We start from the raw sequence: 22115 nt of genomic DNA, 5'->3' as shown, positions 1-22115 counted from the left end.
TCACTTTCACCTTCCTGTGTGCTTACGCTTTCCTGAGACTGTGACAAACAAACCATTGATTGCATTTTTGACACTTTTGTAATTTGCTCAGTTTTTGACTTATTTTCTGGGCTTTTTCTTTTATTTGACCCTTTGGATAACTCATCATCCATCAATACGTCATCCTCGTCAAATAAAACTGACTCCGCAATTCTTGTCGCTGTAAGTTCAACATTTAGAAATTTATCAATCCTATGATGTACTTGCTGCTCACTTTGTTCCATTTCATCATCTTCTCGATCAGAATAATCTGCCTCTAAATTCTCTCGCAGTTCGCTCGAAGCACCAGCTGTATTATCAACTGTTGCGGCCGGTAATTCATCCGCATCATCCATTATAGCGGGGGACATTTCAGCCTCGTTAATTACTGCAGCATCCTGCAAATCATTTACATTATCCACTATAGCGGCTGACATTTCTCCCTCATCCGCTATCGCAACTGGCATTTCTCTTACATCCATTTTAGCGGCCGGCATTTCTCTCACACCTATTATAGCGGCCGGCATTTCGGCCGCACGAGTTGCGCTCCTTCCATTAGGGCAAGAGCGTATAACATGCCCCACTACGCCGCATCCAAAACACTTCATTACTTCCGTAGTGACATGTACAGTATAATCAAAGTCGTCAACCTTGAACTTAAAAACTAAGTTCAACTCTTCATCGTTGTTTTTTAAAATCATTTGGACCTGCCTCCTGAACGATACTATATGTTTAAGCTGAGGAGATTTGCAACTAATGGGAATCATTTTTATCGGTGAAACTAACTTTCCATATCTCCCCAGCTCTTTTTCCAAAAGCTCATTTTTCAAAAACGGTGGCGCATTTGAAATGATGACCTTTTTAGCAGGACTTGACAGAGACAACACAGGTGTATATGTGTCTCTGATTACAATTCCACTCTCAAGCAAACGGTTTACTTTTTCTATCTCATCCAGAAAAATAACGACCGCATTATTCATTCTGGAAGCAGACTTAACACTTTCATAGCCGACAATCTCACCAACGGCTAAAACGCAGTCTTCTATGGAAGTCCCCTCAGGTGGAGAAAGTTTAATTGCATGTCTACGCGTTAGTCTCTGAAAGCTAAACTGCTCTCCAGCAGCCATGCTGACCAGCTATGCCGGCAGCCGCCGCTTTCACCAACAAAAACGCAATAAAACTGAAACCAGAACGACTGCTGATAGAGAAAAAAAGCAATAAAGAGAGAAAAGATTTTGAAACAACTCACTCACAGCACGCTTCTCACACTCGCTCGACTCGACACACCTGCACGCATGCGCACACACACACACAGAGAGAGAGAGAGAGAGAGAGAGAGAGAGAGAGAGCAAGCGTCAAGTGAAAAACGAGGGAGAAATGTATCAATAAGCCCTGTTCATGTAATATGCTTTAGGCTATCAAGTTGGTATTGGCATGAACAGTTATACCTGTTAACAGGTTTCTTATATGTAAAACGGTCCTATTCAGTTAATGGTCTGGCCTATTAGACAGCTATTAATAGAGATAACTGCACATGATGATGGTCGTTTATTTAAATGAATATGTAACACAAGTATTTAAATTTCATTGTTGAAAACAAGTTACAGTAGTAAGTGCAGTTGTTGTTTTATGTGATGTCCATTTCTATAATTACACCATGGTGAAAAAGAAGTCTGAGAAATGCTGTAATTGATGTAGGTGGAGCAGGTTAATCACATTAAAAGTTATGCATTGTGTAGATATGAAAGTGAACTCTTGTCATTGAATTACCCTGTATAAACTGCCCATACAATAATTTTACTTGTGATGTAATTATTTTCTAATTATAAATATATAGCTGCATGACAGATTTAACAGTGGATTTCAGAAAGGTAAGACCAAAGCTTGAAATTGCACTATGTGAGTGCATGAGACCAATAGAAGATCAAAACATGAGCTATTTGGAGCAATCGCTCGCTTTTAGCAACGTCTAATCATATTGTTTTATCCCAACTTATCCCACATTGAATCGACTGCATTGATTCCTTTGTCTATTAGACTAGTTTCAATTGGATTTCAGAATGTCACTATGCAGAGTGAGTGCATTTTCCCTTCTTCTCCTGATCAAGAGATAAAGCTATATAATAGAATTAGTTATATTTCAGATAATATAAAGCAATTATTAGCAACAAAAGACCAATTTCATAATGATTTTAGTGTAAAAGAATTTAATTTGAAGCAAAAAAGATGCTGGAAAACTGGATCAGATATATGGCACTTTACTTACACCTGATTGCCTCTGCAGCTTGTACATAACATTTCACAGCACCTGGAATTAACACAAATGAGTTTGAAGTTACAGTGTTTCTCATCCATTTGTGATCAATGTACAAACAATTATCCAATAAGGCCAAAAGTAGCAAAAAATGGCCAGTATGTGATAGCTTTACTGTGTTAAAAGGATAAGGTTTTGTCACAGGGTATCTTATATATGCTTTTGTGAATGTTTATGCATATTTGTATGCACAAACACAAATAATAATTAAAGGGTAAAACATCTTTGTTACCCTACCAGGTGAATAAGAGGCTTTAGAGAGAGAGCTGAGCTGCTCACACATGTTCTGTTCAACTATAAACCGAAGGAAAGAAAACAAAAATCTATAGACATTTTTCAAAAGAAATAATTGACCTGTTAAGAGTGTGTTGACAGTCTCACAGAAACCAGTAATGAGCTGCATGTGCTTTAAGAGAAATAAAGCACTCTAAACTCACATAAAGAACAAGTTCAGTGATAAATAAACAACTAAACATTGCTAATACTGTAGTTAGCTCATGTCAATGTATTGACCGAACTTAACACAAATAAAATCTCACTGTGAAGTTTAGAAATTGTTTCTTTCAACGAATGATAATATATCACTGTCTAATAGTAAAAGACTTACATAACTATTATATAAGTGAATGTAGTTGTGTGTATTGAGACATCAGTGTGGCTTGAGTCTTCAATGCTCATTTGCATCTTTAAACAAAGTCTTCAGCCAAGAGACTCTGAGAAGCTTCTACAAAACACACACAACTCTTGTATTACTTTATAACCAGACTTGGGAAAAATACATTGAAATGTGTTTCAAATCAAAATACCTCAACATAAGTGTATCAACATTAACTACAAAATGCAGCAGCCAAAATAAAAAATATAAGCTTCCCTGAATAGTCCTATAAATCAACAGCAACAAAACAAATGTTGATGGCTAAAGTCAACTTATTTTCCCAATACATCATTACTTCTCCGTAAAACTATGGTTTGTAAAGCTGATGAACTTCCCATCCCCCACAGTAATGTGTCTTGAGTCTTCACTGCTCTCTACTGCTCATTTGCATCTTTATACCAATGGGGTCTAATGGGGGCCAATTGAGTCTTATCCAATCACATTCCAGATCCAGTCTCTCAGCAGGGTTGTGTTTATATATTCTGGGTTCCTAACTGAATCTTCATTGGCTTATTTTGCTGAGTAAAGAGAACAACTTGAGGACAAACTACAGTTTAGATTCCTACATTGGGATTATTAACCAACAACAACATACAAAGAAAAACCCACTGAGGCCATTTCTCATCCCACTTCCTTATTGAAGACAGAAAAGGTAAGTTGCACATTCTGAATTTACAGTCAAATAATATCTGAATGCTAACATTATAATGTATCAAATCTAATCATGTGTGGATGCATTGTTCAACTTTGTTTTAAGTTCTTCAGTCATTTTTAAAAGCCTTTTTAAAACTATTTAGTTTTTTGTTTATTTGGTTATAAATATTGTTTTTATCCTGACAAATGGACTGTAGCCAAAATAAGTTTCAACCTATTACATATATAGGTTGGAAGCTGGCAGGCAATTTTGGAGAATTTGATGTTTTACCATTCAAACATACAAAGAGGTGGTAACATCAGTGAATGAAAGTGAATGAGTTAAAGCTATGGATAAAGAAATGCAATCGTTTAAAGAAAATGCGACCTCTTACCAACCTACCAGAAGGCAAAGATCTAGTGGGGGTAAATGGGTTTTTTCAATTAAAATAAAAAGTGATGGTCTTACAAATACAAAACAGAAAGCAGATAAAGTAGAAAGTAGAAAACGAGGGAGAAATGTATCAATAAGTCATGACTAAGAGTAAGCGGGGGGTGGGGGGGGGGAGCTAAACAAAAAAGACTTTTATTTTAGCGTGGTGGTGTGACGTCATAAGGCTGCGCCACTCTCACACTGTGATTCAACTGGAGAAAGGTTTGTTTTAAACCTTTTACACAGATGTAAACCGACTGATTAAAATTTCAGGTTGTCATTTAATGCTTAATGTACCTGCTGTTGACAATATTATTTTAACCCTTTATACAACGAAGTACTATTTTACTCACAGTAAGGTCTATTGTTTGACTAAGATAGGATAAACTTTATTTGTCCCAGAGAGGAAATAAGTGCTACAACGTTGCTGTAAGCAGATAATAAATTCAATAAAACTAACAAAACAATTAAGGACATACCCGAATAAAGTTTGAATAAAGTAACAGAAATGTGTGTAATAAGTGTTTAAATGAAGGTTTAATTTAGAGCATAATGTCTTTTCCACTCTAAGTATTCATCACTATATATAAGAAATGGAGTTCTAGTTTTAATCAGCTCATTTGTGGCTATTGTTTCTTGCTTAGACTTACCTGATTTCTTTTTGTTAATTACTCTCAAGTGTTGAAGAGATGTTATTTTGTTTCTGTTCATTGTTTTATTTATTTTAAACATTTTTATTGTTTGTTCATTTTAAACAGGATAAAGTGTCCAAACGCAGAGAAAAACTCCTGCTGAAGCGACTGATCTCCACACTGTTATAAAGATGGCGTTTATTAAAGAGGAGAGTGAAGATTGAAGAAACATTCAGAGACAAACAGGAAGATCTGCAGGAACAAACAGGTTGGTTTTCATTCTCAAAGACCAACTCAGTCATCTGATCCTCATTCAGATATAATTTAATAATAAGAATACTAAATTAAATCCATCTTGCAGCCCTGAGTGTGCTGCCTAGTTCTCCTAAATGCACATAAGCACTCATTGAAAGACAGGAATGAGTTTCTTTCGTCACTTTTTCTTCAGGTTGTTCATTTAATGCTAATGAATGCACTGTTCTCATGTTTTTTGTCCTTCTTTTTATGTATTAATAGTCTCCCATTTTCTCTACCTTCTTAACATTATTGCTTTTCTTGTTCTCCTACTGTTTGTAAAGAGTTCTTGAGCACTGGCGCTATATAAAATATAGATATTGTGTTGTAGGTCTTAAATCTTTTTTAAACAAGTCTTCATTTTCCTTTTTTCATGTTTTGCTACACAATCTGGCCAAAACCCATACAATCACCAACAATCCATCTCAATAAAACTTTCAACTTTTCATTTAAAAAGATCATTTTAACTCTATTTCTCATAATGGTTTAATTATTTTCCTTACAATAACATTTGTTTAAACATGCTCCATGTATTTACTGCTGAGGACATCGACCTGACAGATTGTTGTGTATAGATTTAGTTTATTATAGTTTTTAAAACTTTTGAAACATTTGTTCATTTATTTTAAAGAAAGTTTATTTTGGAAAAAAGTGTGTAGATGTGCATGGATACAAGTAAAGCTTGCTTCTTTACACAACATTTAAAATCTTTTGCTAAGAAATATCTAAAATAGAAAACATTTTTAACTATTTATTTATTGTTGTATTATTGGCGACATGGTGGCGCAGTAGGTAGTGCTGTCGCCTCACAGAATTTATTTGTTATAAAGGAAAAAATATGACAAATTCAAATATGTATAATAAAATGTGACTGGTCAGTTTTAAATGGTTTTCAATTTTCTAAATCAAAAACTGTATGCATGCATGTTTGTCTTTTAAGATCTATGCATTTAGATCCAGAGCTGTTTTAGATAGAGAAACTGTACAAGTTGTGAAAGAGGTAAAGTTCCTAGGAATGAGTTTTGACAATAAGTTGTCTTTTATTCCTCATATTAAAGTATTATGAAATAGATGTTTTAAAGCAATGAATGTTATAAAGGTTTTAGCAAAGATCAAATGGGGTGCAGATTGGGGGATACTCTTAAGACTTTATAGGACACTTATTCGATCAAAAATGGACTATGGGAGCATAGTTTACGGATCTGCAAGGATATCATACATAAAGATGCTTGATACCGTACATCATACAGGACTGAGATTTGCTCTTGTAGCATACAGGACTTCTCCAATTCAAAGTTTATATATGGCAGCAGGAGAAATTACACTTTTTACAACAGAAGATTGAAACTGGCTCTCAAATATGCAGTCAAGCTGAAAGCTAATAAAGACAATCCAGCATATTCTACAGTTTTCCACCCTCAATATCAGCACCTATATGAAGCCAGACACAGATACATCAGACCTTTAGGAATTTTAATGAAAACTCGCTTGGAGAAGTTGGATATTAATCTGGATATAATAACAACGATGCATGCATGCCCTAAACCACCTTGGTATATTAAAAAGCCATCTATTATAATGCACCTGTCTCAGTTTAAAAAAGGGAAATCCACCCAAATGTTTATCAGGAAGAATTTATTATCAATCTACCAACTTATGTACCAGTGTATACAGATGGTTCAAAATCAGATGGACGGGTATCTGCTGCAGCAGTGATTGGTTCAGAGTGTTTCAGAAAGAGTATTTCTGGACAAAGCTTGATATTCACAGCTGATCTTGTGCACTGTTTTTAGCTCTGGAACAAATAGAAAAAGTACAGCAACGGCAGTTTTTAATTTGCACAGATTCTATGTTCTGCTAACAAGCACTTGAATCTCTGAAAACTGATCATCCTATGATTTTTAGCATTATTGAAAAAGTGGACCTTTTAAAGACTAAAGACTTTAATATTATTTTCGGCTGGATACCTGGACATATGGGATTCATCGGAAATGAACATGCAGATAAAGCCGCTAAGGAAGCCCTACAGTTGGAGATTACAGAATGTAAAATTCTCGGTCTGATATTAAACCTGTTTTAAATCTGTATATTAATGAGAAATGGCAAATGGAATGGGATGAATGTAGGAATAACAAATTGTATGAAGTGAATCCATTTGTAAATGCAAGAAATAATTACCCTTTTGAAAATAGACATGACCAGGTTTTACATACAAGATGTAGAATCAGACACTCAAGACTTACACACGCATATTTATTGAAAGGGGAAGAAAAACCTATTTGTGACTTGTGTAAGAATATTTGGATGATAAAACATATTTTAATAGAATGTGTATTTTTAAATGAAGTTAGACGTTTAGCGTTTTTATTCGGGAAATGTTTGAAGTCAAATGTTTGAAAAGGTGTCTTCTGGAGCGCTTTTAGAATATTTATCTTAAGTCAAACTAAAAGACTGTTTTTAGTGTTGCTACTAGTTTTTTACAATGTATGTTTGTTAAGAAACTGATTTGATTTTATGATGATATATTGTATATTTATTATATGTTTTTGCCATGAATATAACCAATGATGCTGATATGGCATTTAAACATAAATAAATAAATAAGCAATATCAATAAGTATGAATATTACTAACTATAAGGATGGAGTGACAGGAGAGATCAGCGTTTCAGGTCAATGTTGAAGTCAGAGAAGCTGCATAGTTTGAGTGAAAGGTTATTTATACTCAGGATGACATGATGATCCAGCTCATCTAAAATAACATCAACATGTTTCAGAGAAAGCTCTGAATGTTTTTTTTTTTACTTTTACCCATCAAGATGACTACAGATTTGAACAAACACACTTACACAGCTTTTTATGCTTAACATTGTGTCAAATTTACACGTGTCAAAAAATGTATTCATATTTATGCTGCAGCGCAAATGTCTAAATTAATTTTTTTACATAACTGCAGTGCAAATGTCTAGTTACTTATATTTACATAGTTCAGGGTTTTCCTTGTTGAAAATGAGTTTGAGGCGGTATCCCATTCATTACATTTTTCCTACTTGAAACAAATGCATTTTGCATTATTGAGCATCACTGGGGTCTGACAGAAGTTGCCTGCTTGATTTTTGCCAAAAGACGGAGGTGGTACATTTGATGAAGGTAACCATCGCATAATTCTGCACAAAAAACCCTGCATATTTACATTAGTGCAGTGCAAGTATCTAAAGAGTTTTATATTTACATTAATGCAGAGCAAATGTTCACTCAAATTGTTCTATTATTTATGTATATTAATGCATTGAAAATGAATGTTTATTATATTGACAATTTTATATTCATGCAGTGCAGGCAACAACATAGAAATTATGTACAGTTTGTGTTTATATAATTTTTTACATTAATAAATTTAGCTTGATCATCTACTCTTTAATCTTTAGCTTAAGCTTTTACTGATGGGCAGAAGGCAAGCCATTGTGTAAATCTGGTTAATGCTCGCTGTAATAGAAAGAGCTGATGACTGTCCAGCTTGTTGTTTCACCCTGCGGATGAGCTGCTCAGTGTGGACCCTCAGCCTTGTGATGAACGGCGTCTCCCTCACAGTTGCTTTTTCTCTGGACAGATTACTCTGGATGTTGTACTATGTAGATGTATAAGTCAGAAAGCAATATATTAGATTTTGCATATAAATACCTGTGCTTAACACATTTGTTTCAGTTTGTTATTTGCCTATTACATGACACTAGAATGTTTGGTGTGTTTGTGTGTGTGTATATGCATGTATACAATATATACAGTATAATAGAATTCACTATGGGAAGTTTATTTATAAACTAATTTCGAGAGGATCACATGCTTATGATTGCTTGCAGCCGGCCGCGCATTATTCAATTTATGATTCACCAATCAGACGATTCCTAAGCCACTATAAATACCCTAAGTTCCATATCACAGCCATCTTCATTTTGGAGAATCCCCCCTTCCACCCTACTCCTCCTTCTTTCCTAGATGGGTGGCACGGTGGCCCAGTGGTTAGCACTGCTGCCTCACAGCAACAACGTCACTGGTTCTAGTTCTTACCAAGCCAGCCAACGTTTCTGTGCTGAGTTTACACGTTCTCCCTGTGCTCATGTGGGTTTCCTCTAGGTTCCTCCCTTCGTCCAAATACATGCAACCTAAGTTACTTGACTTATCCAAATTGACACCATAGACATGCTCCTAGTAAGTAGTTATCTCTTAAGAGTAATCACTATCTGTTCATTAGCTACCAGAGCAGGGGAGTTCTCGAGACCTGAGCTCAAACTCCCCTCTCACCTTGCAAACGGGAGGGAGCCCCGGGCTCGAGGATCTTATGAGCTCTGGGCTTTCTCCCAGGACAGCATTCCAAACAAGCTTTATAATCAATCATCAGCTAAGTGTGAACTTTTAAAAGTATGGTTAAAAACGTAATATTATTTAATATAAATCACAATTACAACTTGTTACTACTTTCATCTGGGTTAAATTATAGTACATAATTTTTTAACTGTACCGTTAGAAATTTATAACATCACCAAAAACAGCTTCGAAGCAGTGTCAGCCTGATCTGGTGTATTAATCAACTACCGTGGGTTCCAGAACTGAACAAAAATGATGTTCCAGATGCTGGACATCCACTGGCACTAGATCCTCATCAATTTAAGTGTAAATCTCCCTTCTTTGCCATGCTCTGATGTGTTCAGGTTTCGCCGCTATTAGATTTCGCTGTAGGACGTGCTATGCGGAAGTAAAGAGCCTGACTGATATTCTACCGGAAACACATCAGCAGAGTTTGTGCATAGAGTCCATTTACTATAACTTCTATGTTAAGCGGCTTTGACACACTTTACATTGTAAAAGCACTAGATAAATAAAGATGAATTGAATCTGCTTAAATGTGTACACGTTAATGGACCAAACAAAATATGATCTGATTTATTTTACATTTAATGTGCATCAAAATTTCAGCGTGTAGCCAATGTTTCCAGTGTCTTTTCACTTTTCAGCTTTTAATGAGAAATTTTAAGACTTAATGAAAACTAATGTTTTATTTATCTATTTCAGACCTAATTGAAGAGAATGAGGGGAGTAAAGAGGAGGAACATCATATCAAAATTGAGGAAAAAACCCATTTTCAGACTGATGGTATTTTGAAAAGGAGAGACAAGAATCGTTTCACCTGCACCTGCACTCAGTGTGGAAAGAGTTTTGGAAGACAAAGCAGTCTTAAAATTCACATGAGGATCCACACTGGAGAAAAACCATTCACATGCACTCAGTGTGGAATGAGTTTCATCCAATCATCACACCTTAATAATCACATGAAAATCCACACTGGAGAGAAACCATTCGCATGCACTCAGTGTGTGAAGAGTTTCAGCTTATCGTCATCCCTTAATCTACACATGAGGATTCACGCTGGAGAGAAACCTTTCAAATGCACTCAGTGTGGGAAGAGTTTCAGCCAATCAGCACACCTTAATGAACACATGATGAGCCACACTGGAGAGAAACCATTCACATGCACTCAGTGTGGGAAGAGTTTCAGCCAATCATCATCCCTTAATAGACACATGAGGATCCACACTGGAGAGAAGCCATTCACATGCACTCAGTGTGGGAGGAGTTTCAGCTGCTCATCATCCTTTAATAGTCACATGAGGATCCACTCTCGAGAGAAACCATTCACATGCACTCAGTGTGGGAAGAGTTTCAGCATATCATCATCCCTTAATAGTCACATGAGAATCCACACTGGAGAGAAACCATTTACATGCACTCAGTGTGGGAAGAGTTTCAGCCAATCATCATCCCTTAATAGACACATGAGGATCCACACTGGAAAGAAACCATTTACTTTCACTTAAACCGCGGTCAATGTAAATGAGCACACTCTGAAAGTGAAACTGTAGCATTTTGTTGATAATAAGTACAGAGGAGTTAACTTCTCGGTTATCAGACACGAAGACACAGCTGTTATGGAGCAAGGTTAGATGAGGTTAAGCACATGAGGTTATATGAGGATAAACACATTAGCATAAGCTCATGTAATTAGTTAAAAACAGAATTAAACTGTTAATGCAAGGATTAGTCTATTAATGTATAGGATGAAGTTAAAATAATAAAAAATCCTTCAATACGCACGCAAATGCGTCAGACCAGAAACGCAAGTTTGTGTGTCAAGTTACGCAGATCGCCTTGCAAAGTTCAAGCTTGGTGAACTCTGACCTGCGAAATCGCATCACTTGACTGTGTGAGACCAATCGAAGATCAAAACATGACCTCTCTTGACTGAAATGTAAAATATGGACCAATCGCTCACTTTTTTAATGTCTAATCATCTTGTTTAAGCAGCGCTGTACAACAGAATTTCGCATGCTCAAACTCGAGTGTGATCATAGCTTCGGTGTGGGATGAGTTTCAGCAACTTCTCAGACCTTAATAAACACATGAAGACCCACACTGGAGAGAAACCATTCACATGTACTCAGTGTGGGAAGAGTTTCAACCGATCAGCAAACCTTAATGAACACATGAAGGTCCACACTAGTGTGAAAGAGTATATGTGCTTGAGTATGAGAAGACTTTTATTACAGCTCCAAAATTGAAACTGCACCAGACGATTCACACTGGAGAAACCGTACAAGTGTTCACACTGTGACAAGAGGTTTAATCAGTTAACACATCTGAAAACACAAAAGAAGATTCACACTGGAGAGATCTGATCAGTGTCTACAGAGTTTCACTCATTCGGCGCAGTTTAATAAACACATGGACAAAAAGTTGCACACATGACATGAATGCAGCAAAACATTTTCTCATGTGCACAGGATGTTTCATGTCTGAATAATGTTTGAAAAGGCTGAGTGATGGCATTCTGTTTTTCAACACACCTACACTGCAGTAGGAGGAGTTGTAAATGTGTTGCGCTTCTCGCGTTTACTGTAAACACAATGATGGCGGTTGAGAGAAGAACAGTTTCATAAACATCTGGCAAACAGCACCTCTGCAGCTTAAAATTTCTTTGCAAGTGATTGTACAGGTGCGGATATATCTTTACTTTACTATCCAGTGTATTCATGTAGCTAGTGTTGTTTTGGATAATGTTCTCTGTCTGACTTCCTGAATGAGAGACAAACCACTGGGCTCCAGGACGGTTAGTTTGCAGTATACCAGGGCCTCAAGTTTAGAAAGCCCATTCATTTGTCCTGTGTTGCAGCTTTTATTAGTACAGTTTATACTTTTGGTTCAAGATTCTTTCTAGTTTACTACATTTACCTTTTTGAGTAGAATACAAACTTGATGAATATTTGATGATTTAGGCAGAGCGACAGGTATTAAGTTTTACAATATTAATACACTGTGATGATCCCAAGACTCCAGATTGGAGTATGTGGTAAATCCTGATTGGATGCCTGCATTACTCATCAATAGGTATATAAAAGTTGTTGTGCTAGCTACCCCAGGACACTGTGGCTACTCAGGAAACCTCATGTCAAGACCTGCCATCTCATTGACTCTTTAACCTTATGGTTTTGTTTTGCATTACTTGTATCATGTAGTTTAAGTGTTGTTGTGATTATATCCTGAGTTCTTTATCTTCATTATTATCCCTAGACATTTGCTGGTTGCTTTGATTGATTGTTCTGTGAGTTACATTTTATAATAAATAATTTGCATTCAGGCTATTTTGTTGGCTCATCTCTCTTTTATGTTGCGACTCAAATGAGCGGGTCATAACACTTTGTAAAATGTGTCCGGTTGTATCCGAGATCTCGTCCTTTCAGTGATGACCATAGGTGAGAGTAGGAACCTAGATTGAGTGGTAAATTGGGAACATTACCTTTCATCTCAGCTCCTTCATCACAACAGACAATCACATCAACTGCATTACTGCTGCCACTGCACTGATCCATCTTTTAATCTCACATTCCATTCCTCATGAAAAAAAAACGCAGATACATGAACTCCATTTGGGGTAAGGACTCTCTTTTAAACTGCAGATGGTCAACTTTTTCCAGTCAAGCACCATGGTTTCTGACTTAGAGGTGCTGGGTCTTTCCCTGCCATGTCACAATCAGCAGCAAACCGTCCCACTGCATGCTGAAGGTCCATGTCCTATGAAGCCAAAAGGACACTGTTATGAGACAGTTCTGAGAACTGAGACAGTTCTAGCCTTCTTGCAGTAAAAATTATTACATTTTTTAAATCAGCCTCAAAAATAACACATTTACAAAATAAAAAAGAATAAATGACATTGTAGTGGTGGAAGGGGAAGTAGGATGGCTTGTTTAACCATAAACCAAGATGGAGCTCTCTCAGGAGGGATGGACCAGTGCACGAGATGTCTCAGACTGAAGGCGTAATAGTGAAATAAATGCTCAGGAAGCCACAACCCTTTTTTATCATCTGGCTGTTGCAATGTACTCCTATGCAACCTAGGGTGCTTATTGTTCCAGAGAAATTAATTGACTAAATTATCAAACTGATTTAAATATTGTAAAGAAATATTTACAGGGATATACTCAAGTAGAGAAGTAACTTTAGGAAGGCAATTCATTTTGAGTATGATAGTTTATTATTTTGAGTACCTTAGCGCAGTGGTTATCAATTCTGGTACTTGTGCAAAATGAGTTGACAACCGTCCCAAATACATTTTAGCTCTTATTTCTAGATCTTAGAATCACACCTGAGAAACCACAAAAGCAGAAGTTTGGCTTCTCTTTAACTGCTTAAGATCAATTTGCACCAGATCAGCAAGAGACAACATTTGTTTGAGTTTCCTTCGCCGACTGGCCTGATGCAACACAGCGTTTCTGATTGGTTGGTGACTCCGCTTCAGTGACGTCCTTGCGATTCACTTGCTTGTGAGTGGAAGTTGTCGTGGGTTACCGGGGTGATAGACAGTCAGTTTGCAGAAGTTTTTGCGGTTTCTAAACTTTAAGAGGTTGCATGAAAATTTCTTTGAGACCCGACTGCATTGTCCAAGAGCAAGGCGAGAGGGGGCAGAGAGCATGATCGAGCTAATGCAAAAAACAAAGTTTTACCGTTGCAGTGTGGAGTTTGCGTGTTCTCCCCATGTTCGTGTGAGTTTCCTCCAGGTGCTCTGGCTTCCCGCAAGTCCATAGACATGCAGTATGCATGCGGTGTGTGTGAATGAGTGTGTATGCATGTTTCCCAGTAATGGTTTGCAGCTGGAAGGGCATCCGCTGCGTAAAGCATGTGCTGGATAAGTTGGCGGTTCATTCCACTATGGCGACCCCTGATTAATAAAGGGACTAAGCTGTAAAGAAAATGAATGAATAAATGAGTAATATCACACGGGTAGCAGTGCGATGTGGCCTTCTATCAGTTTTTGTATTTCTATTTGTTATAATGACCTGTTGTTATTGCATTAAAAAAATAAATAAATTAAAGTAGTGCGATGTGGCTGTATATCAGCAGTGGTGGGAGGCGTGCGTTATAGTGTACACTAGGCACTCGAGAACGATTGTCCCTCTACCTATTGTTTCAATCCCCTGAGAACTTTGCTCATCTTCAGAACGCAAATGAAGACACTTTAGATGAAATCAGAGAGCTCCCTCGTCTGTCATAGACAACAAGAGTCCCGAGATGCTCAAAGTCCAGAAAAGGAACCAAAAACATTGTCAAAACAGTCCATGTGACTTTAGTGGTTCAATTGTAATCGAGTTCCAGGAATATTTTGTGTGCAAGAAAATGTTGAAAAAAGTAGATTAAAAATAGGAACTGTTGAACCATATAGTGGCTGTTTTTGCTCCTGTATTCTCTTCATTTGCATTCAGCAGAAGAAACTCAAACAGGTTTGAAACAAATAGAGGATGAGTAAATGACAGAATTGTAATTTGTATGTGAACTACCCCTTTAATGCTTCTGTAAGTAAAGGTAAATTAAATATTATTACTGAAGATATTGCTAAAGAATGGCAGGAAACATGGAGCACAGATGATAAGAGACGACAATTCATGTGAAAAAAAGGAACCCTATATAGGCCTATAGTTGTAGAAATAGACAAGAAGAGGTCATAATTATGAAGATGAGATTTAGACTCAGATATCAATAGGGAGTAATGTGTTGTAGACATGCAAGTCATCATGAACTGGATTAAAAAAGTTTCTCAAAATTGTTTTAAAATGTCTAGATTAAAGGTTTTGATCAACTTTAAATACTGAAGTGTGTGTGAGAGAGAAAGAGAGATCTAATCTATTTTTTATTATTATTATATTTTTATTTATATATTTTTTATTAATCTTTTTATTTTTATTAACCTATTTTTATTTTTATTCATCTTTTTATTTTTAGTTATCTACTTTTATTCTTATTCATCTTTTTAATTTTATTAATCTATATTTTTATTTTATTTATTTCTGTGTTTTCTCTGTATTATATATGAGAGAGAGAGAGAGAGAGAGAGAGAGAGAGAAAAGATATAGTGTAAAGTGAAAAACATGGGAGAAATGTATCAATAAGTCATGACTGCAACAGTAAGTGGCAAAAAAGCTAAACAAAAAAGACTTTTATTTTGGCGTGGTGTGTGACGTCATCACGCGGCGCCGCTTCAGCGCTGGGATTTACGTGGAGAAAGGTTTGTTTTAAAGCGTTTACAGATATAACTCGATCTAATAAAGTTTCAGGTTTTTCATCCAATGCTAAATTAAGTTCCCGATGTTGGAAATATTATTTAACCCTTTATACAACGTAGTACTATTTTATTCTCAGTAACCGAGGGCTATTGTTTGAATAAAGTAACAAAGAAGTGTGTAATACGTGTTTTAATGAAACCTTTACCTGAATTATTTTTGTTAATTACTCTCATATAAAGAAACTGTAGAAGCAAGTGTTGAAGAGAAGTTATTTAGTTTCTGTTCATTGTTTTGTTCATTTTAAACAGGATAAAGTGTCCAAACACAGAGAAAAACTCCTATTGAAGCGACTGATCTCCACAGTTATAAAGATGGTGTTTATTAAAGTGGAGAGTGAAGACCTGAAGATTGAAGAAACATTCAGAGTCAAACAGGAAGATCTGCAGGAACAAACAGGTTGATTTTCATTCTCAAAGACCAACTCAGTCATTAGATCCTCATTCAGATATATTTTAATAATAAGAATACTAAATTAAATCCATCTTGCAGCCCTGAGTGTGCTGCCTAGTTCTCCTAAATGCACATAAGCACTCATTGAAAGACAGGAATCAGTTTCTTTCTTGTTACTTGTTCTCGTGTCTTTTGTCATTTGTTTTATGTATGATTAGTCTCCCATTTTCTTCACCTTCTAAAGGTTATTGCTTTTCTTGTTCTCCTACTGTTTGTAATGCGTCCTTGAACACTGGTGCTATATGAAATAAATTAAAACAAATAATAATAAAAAATGTTTAACTGAGCTGACGATATTTGGCCTACAGTATTCTCATAGAAGATATCTGCTATTACAGTGATATTGTTGGCTTAGTTCTTTCCATTTGCACATGACACATTGATCACAATTCCCTTTTTTTCATCAAATTCTTTATGGGTTTAAACTTGTTTCTAGTAGTTGTTACTAGTTCTGACAGATAGTATCTTGAGTTAGAATTCCATCATTATTATAACAACTAATTACCAGGGCTATTGTGTTTAAACAGGGTTTCTGCGGGGTCTTAAAATGTCTTAAATTCCAAAATCTAAATTTTAGGCCTTAAAGTCCTAAATGAACTGAAATATTGTGTTGTAGATCTTTAAACAAGTCTTTATTTTCCTTTGTTCATGTTTTGCTACCCAATTTGTCCAAAACCCATACAATCACCAACAATCCATCTTAATAAAACTTTCAACTTTTTATTCAAAAAGGTCATTTTAACTCTATTTATTATAATAGTTTAATTATTTTCCTTACAATAACATTTGTTTAAACATGCTCCATCTATTTACTGCTGAGGACAACGACCTGGACAGATTGTTGTGCATAATTTAGTTTATTATAGTTATTAAATCTTTTAAAACATTTGTTCATTTGTTTATAATTATTATAAAGAAAGATTATGTTGGAAAAGGTGTATGGATACAAGTAAAGCTTGCTTGTTTTTACACTATTTGAAATCTTTTGCTAAGAAATATCTAAAATATAGTTTTTTTTATTCATTTATTATTATTTATTATTGTATTAATAAATGTTTTAAATTATAATATTTAAAAATCTTTTCCATCTGGGCCATTTTAAAAATGCCTAAGCCTTTAGCCTTTATGAATCTAAAATTTCAGTCATAATGGTCTTAAAAATGTCTTAAAAAGTCTTACATTTAATTTGGTGAAACCTGCAGTAACCCTGGTTTAAAGTTTGTCCAAAAACGTGGATGCCCCCAATTTTAAATGTGCTGAATGAAATGGACACTTGTAGGGATGGTATACAGTTTTAACCCAAAGAAAGACCAGTCTGTCAGATGAAGAAGAGCCTGAGTCAGAGATTTAAATAAATAAATAAATAAAGTTTACTGAAGATAGTTTGCAGTTTCATCAGCAGAAGCCAGCTTCAACACTCGCCATGAGTTCCTAGGCCGCTCTGCTTACAATCACAAATCAATAACAATTTTACTCTAACATAAGGTCATTAACTGCGTCACGCATATAGGTGTTCTAACCTGATTGGATAAAACACAGATAGTCTAGGAAAATTTCCACGTGGGGTGCGTGTGTACAATTCTGAACAGTATCTCAAGCATAAACGTCAGACATCCACTAGACTGTTTAGAGCTGACTCCAGACCTGTGAAATGGATCCACAATCAAATAGAACACACACACTTAAAGTATAATCTGTTTCTTATCCGAGGCTGAGTGTAGTCTCAGCTGTCCTTATTAAAACTGGTTAAAAACCGGTATAATCTACATTCAGGCAGTTATATCCTTACTACACAAAGTCTATCTTGAATAAAAACATGAATCAATTTAAAATAATTAACCGTAAAAATAGCGAAAGAATTAATTTTTAGATCCTAAATACAGTGTTATGCTGCTTAGGCATGGGACGATAACCGTTTTCAAGGTATATCATGGTTTGAAAAAGTCAAGGTTTTAAAACAGCCAAAATTTTCTGCAGTACCGTCCCTACAGTATATGTTACGGTTTTTTATGTTTTGTTTTAAGTTTTTTAGGGCAACAGTATCTCCAGCAGAAAAGATATCCAAATATGCCGTTTTAAATTGTAAAGAAATCTGTGTTTATGAAACAAATGAAGACAGCAGAAGTCAATGATTCATTTCAATGATTTAGCCTGACATGTTTACTGCTCCAACATACTTTAAAAGTTTCTCAAAAGAAAATATTTTGTGTTTAAAGGGGAAAAAGTGTTTTGTTTTTTACCCAGACAATTAAAAAGAATATATTTTAGAGCAGTAATCACAGTACCGGGAAATCATGATATTTTTATTCAAGGTTATCATACCATCAGAATCTTATACTGGCACATGTCTAATGCTGCTTGATGTTGCAAAGTCATGTTTTCTAATTTTATTATTTTTCTTTGTATGTATAGTCATAAACACACTTGTTTGTTGAGCAAGTAGTGTGACCGTTTTCTGCTGTTTATTATTCCTGGTCATTTCTCCAATAGGCAACTGAAGTTCTAAAACAATAGCAAATGAGATCAGGTCACTGCTTTGTCATGATTGACAATTTTCGCTGTTTGTCATTGTGCTCTGGTTATCCTGAGAGCTGATGTGGAGTATTCTTAGGGCTTTTCACACTTCAAATGTTTAACACTGGGTCATTCTAACACTGGATAAATAGAATCCTGGGTTATCTGTAATCACGTTCCACACTGCTCAGGCTACACCTGGGGTTAAAAAATAATCCTGGGTGTTTATTAACAGACGGTTCACATTGGCAAACCCCAGGTTAACATTATTATTTGTATATTTACGATGTCACTGTCCCTGATTGGACAAACAGCAGGTCACCTTTTTAGATGACATTTCTGCATCTTGTCGGGTAAATAAAATGTCACCACGTACGGCTAAGCCTCGGGACATGCATAAATGCAAGAAAACAAAGACAAAAGTACTAATAAATAAAAACAAGTAGCGAAGTATGTCATCTTGCCATCTCCTCATAGCTACAGTTTACCGCAAACGTGGCATTAAGCATTTGCATAAGTTCATTCATTTTCCTTCAGCTTAGTCCCTTTATTCATCAGGGGTTGCCACAGTGGAATGAACCACCAACTTATCCCGCATATGTTTCAAACAGCGGATGTTTAAAACCACATGACGGAGAGTAAATGGTGAAGTCATTTTAATATCTGGTTGAAACATCTATTTCATGCTTATCGCTTTGTGCCTTCATACTAAAGTCAACTTTTTGACTTTCAGACCTGATGGTGCTGAAAGAAGAGACTCACCAACGGAATGAAATGGAAGAGAAACACCAAGACATAACGACTGATGAAAAACCCACACTGACTGAAAAGACATCATCACGAGGAAGACCTCGGAAATCCAAATCTGGGTGTAATTTCACTTGTCATCAATGTGGAAACCATTTCAGCCGAAAACACAGCCTTCAAGTCCACATGATAACTCACACTGGAGAGAAGCCTTTCAGCTGTAAACAGTGTGGGAAGAGTTTCAGTCAAAAGCCAAACCTTTATGTTCACATGAGAGTTCACACTGGGGAGAAACCTTACAGCTGTGAACAGTGTGGAAAGAGTTTTACTAAAAGCAATGACTTTAAAGCCCACATGAGAATTCACACTGGAGAGAAGCCGTACACATGCCAACAGTGTGGGAAAAGCTTCCGTAATACAGGAAACCTCACATTCCACATGAGAATTCACACTGGAGAGAGGCCTTTCTCTTGCTCTCAGTGTGGAAAGAGTTTTAAGCAAAATGGCACCCTTGAAGTCCACATGAGAACTCACACTGGAGAGAGAATATTCACTTGCACACAATGTGGGAAAAGTTTTGCTCAAAAACAAAGCCTTATCATCCACATGAGGATTCACACTGGAGAGAAACCTTACACATGCATTGAGTGTGGTAAAAGTTTCACATGTAATAGCGCACTCAATAACCACAAGAAAACTCACACCGGAGAGAAGCGGTTTGCATGTTCTCAGTGTGGAAAGAGCTTCACAACCAAAGCTAGCATTAAGAACCACATGAATGATCACACTGGAACCATAGTGTTCACATGTGATCAGTGTGGAAAGAGTCTCACATGCAAAGACTCCATTAAGCAACACATGAAGACTCACTCAGGAGAGGATCGTTTTAGATGCAGTGAGTGTGGAAAGGACTTTAAACATAAAAGAAGCCTCAGCACTCACATGAAGCTTCACAATGGAAAGCAGAGTCCTCAACACTGAGACCTTGTCCACACAAACGGGTATATTCAAAACGGCAGCTTGTTCTCGTAGTTTGACTGTTCATTTATGTGAAGTTAATGTATAAACTACTTTCAAGAGGATCACATGCTTATGATTGTTCACGACTGCATTAGTTAACACATGATTCACCAATCAGATGATTCCTAACTCACTATAAATAACCAGAGTTTCTTACCTCAGTTATCTTCGTCTTTGAGCTCAAACTCTGCTAACGGGGAGGAAGCCCCGGGCTCGAGTATCTTATGAGCCCAGGGCTCTCTCCCGGGACAGCATGCCAAACACGCTTTATTATCAATCATCAGCTAAGGGTGAACTCTTGAATACATATCAAGTTACTGAAAATGAAACCCTTTAACACCTGAAGATTTAAACTGTACCTGTTTGTAGTGTAGATCAGGGGTCACAGCCCAGTACCAGGTTGTGAGAGTTAGAAAAAACTTTATATGTTTTTCAACTTTATTATGAACCGATAACCATAGTTGTGCACATTGCACACTTCAATCAAATGGTCAGCACTGAACAGAAAATTAGAAAGATTAGGGAGGAGAAAATGTTTGGGGAGATGCAGGGAACACTGTCCTACACCATTAGATTGTGTTTATGATGAAAACATAAGAGGAACAGAAATATGGTGTTTTGAGACAGCTGACTGGGAGACATTCAGCTATGTCAGTGAGCAAGAGATGAAAAATACTGAAGTATATTGATGAAGATGATGACAAGGTGAATAATTGATGCTTGCAGTGCTCTGTTTGTGTGCAGCAAATCAGACTAATATGAAGAAGGGGCATAAGGAGAAATGACTGTACCATAGTGAACAAATGAATGTGGTGAAGCAGTCAAATCTACAAATAAAGCATTTAAAATAATGAAAACGAATTACAGTTTCAGAATTTACTTTATATTTGTAGGAGAGGTATAAAAAGACAAAAAATGCCCGGTTTGCCCAGGCCTGTATATATATTTTCCCTGACTTGCCCCTGTCTATTTATCTGATTTTTTTGTGTTCTCCTTAAAGATCCCTCAGGTCCTTTGCTCAGCTCTTGCTAAGTGTTCCTAAATCCTGCTTGAAAACAAAAGGAGACAGAGCCTTCTCAGTCTATGCTCCAAAACCATTCACCTTTAGAAATGAAAGCTTCATCTGCATTGCTTTTAAAAAATCAGTCAAGACCTTCCTCTTCTCTTTAGCCTATTGATAGAGATCAGTTTTTCTTCTTCTTTTAGGACTCATCGACGATACAGATTTTTTACATTTATTTTTAGCTTTTACATGTTATTGTAGCATATATTGTCCTGTCTCTCTAATTGTGTATTATTAAGCCATGTTTGTGAAGCACTTTGTTCAACATTCATGTTGTTTTAAGGTGCTATATAAATAAAGTTGAGCTTGATGAATGAATAGTGGAGGTAGTTTTGTAATACAGGATGAGGGAAACAGAGTTTAGTCAAAATTGGGGAATAATAAAGACACTGAGTGGGATAAAGAGAGCATCTGGATATCCAGTGTTGAGGGATGACGGAAAAACAGCTGTGAGGGATGAGGAGATTAAATCCTGGCTGAAAGTGTTGTCAGAATTCATAAATCAGACAATATTTGTGAAGGGGAAAGAGGAAGGTTGAGAACATTAGATCAGTGTAAGGAACTAGTACAAGCTGACAACTGTAATATATCATATAATCTAGACCCTTAAACATTCAAATTTATTAATAATCATAAATTCATTTAAAACAGACATGTGTTACTCCATCCTGAAGCG

The 22115-nt window shown here is 36.2% G+C and overlaps 1 protein-coding gene and 1 pseudogene across 1 annotated transcript; both read left to right on the top strand.

Moving 5' to 3' along the window:
- Nucleotides 1-12668, top strand: part of LOC130222059 (oocyte zinc finger protein XlCOF6-like) — a 167618-nt pseudogene extending 154950 nt beyond the window's left edge.
- A 2892-nt stretch (nt 12669-15560) lies between these two features.
- Nucleotides 15561-22106, top strand: LOC130222139 (gastrula zinc finger protein XlCGF8.2DB-like). Its single transcript, XM_056454766.1, has 3 exons — nt 15561-15587; nt 15894-16041; nt 19343-22106. The coding sequence occupies exons 2-3, from the start codon at nt 15957-15959 to the stop codon at nt 20335-20337; spliced, it is 1080 nt and encodes a 359-aa protein (XP_056310741.1). The 5' UTR covers nt 15561-15587; nt 15894-15956; the 3' UTR covers nt 20338-22106.
- The last annotated feature ends 9 nt before the right edge of the window (nt 22107-22115 follow it).

The sequence above is a fragment of the Danio aesculapii genome, chromosome 4 (assembly GCF_903798145.1).
Source record: "Danio aesculapii chromosome 4, fDanAes4.1, whole genome shotgun sequence".
In the NCBI taxonomy this organism is placed as follows: domain Eukaryota; kingdom Metazoa; phylum Chordata; class Actinopteri; order Cypriniformes; family Danionidae; genus Danio; species Danio aesculapii.
Note: the sequence above shows the minus strand (reverse complement) of the source record. Positions and strands in the feature narration are given on the sequence as shown.

What these genes read in the sequence shown, in the direction of transcription:
- LOC130222139 (XM_056454766.1), top strand. Translation starts at nt 15,957, where the DNA reads ATGGTGTTTATTAAAGTGGAGAGTGAAGACCTGAAGATTGAAGAAACA. An exon ending in AGATCTGCAGGAACAAACAG is followed by an intron (nt 16,042 to 19,342) that starts GTTGATTTTCAT and finishes TTTGACTTTCAG; the next exon opens with ACCTGATGGTGCTGAAAGAA.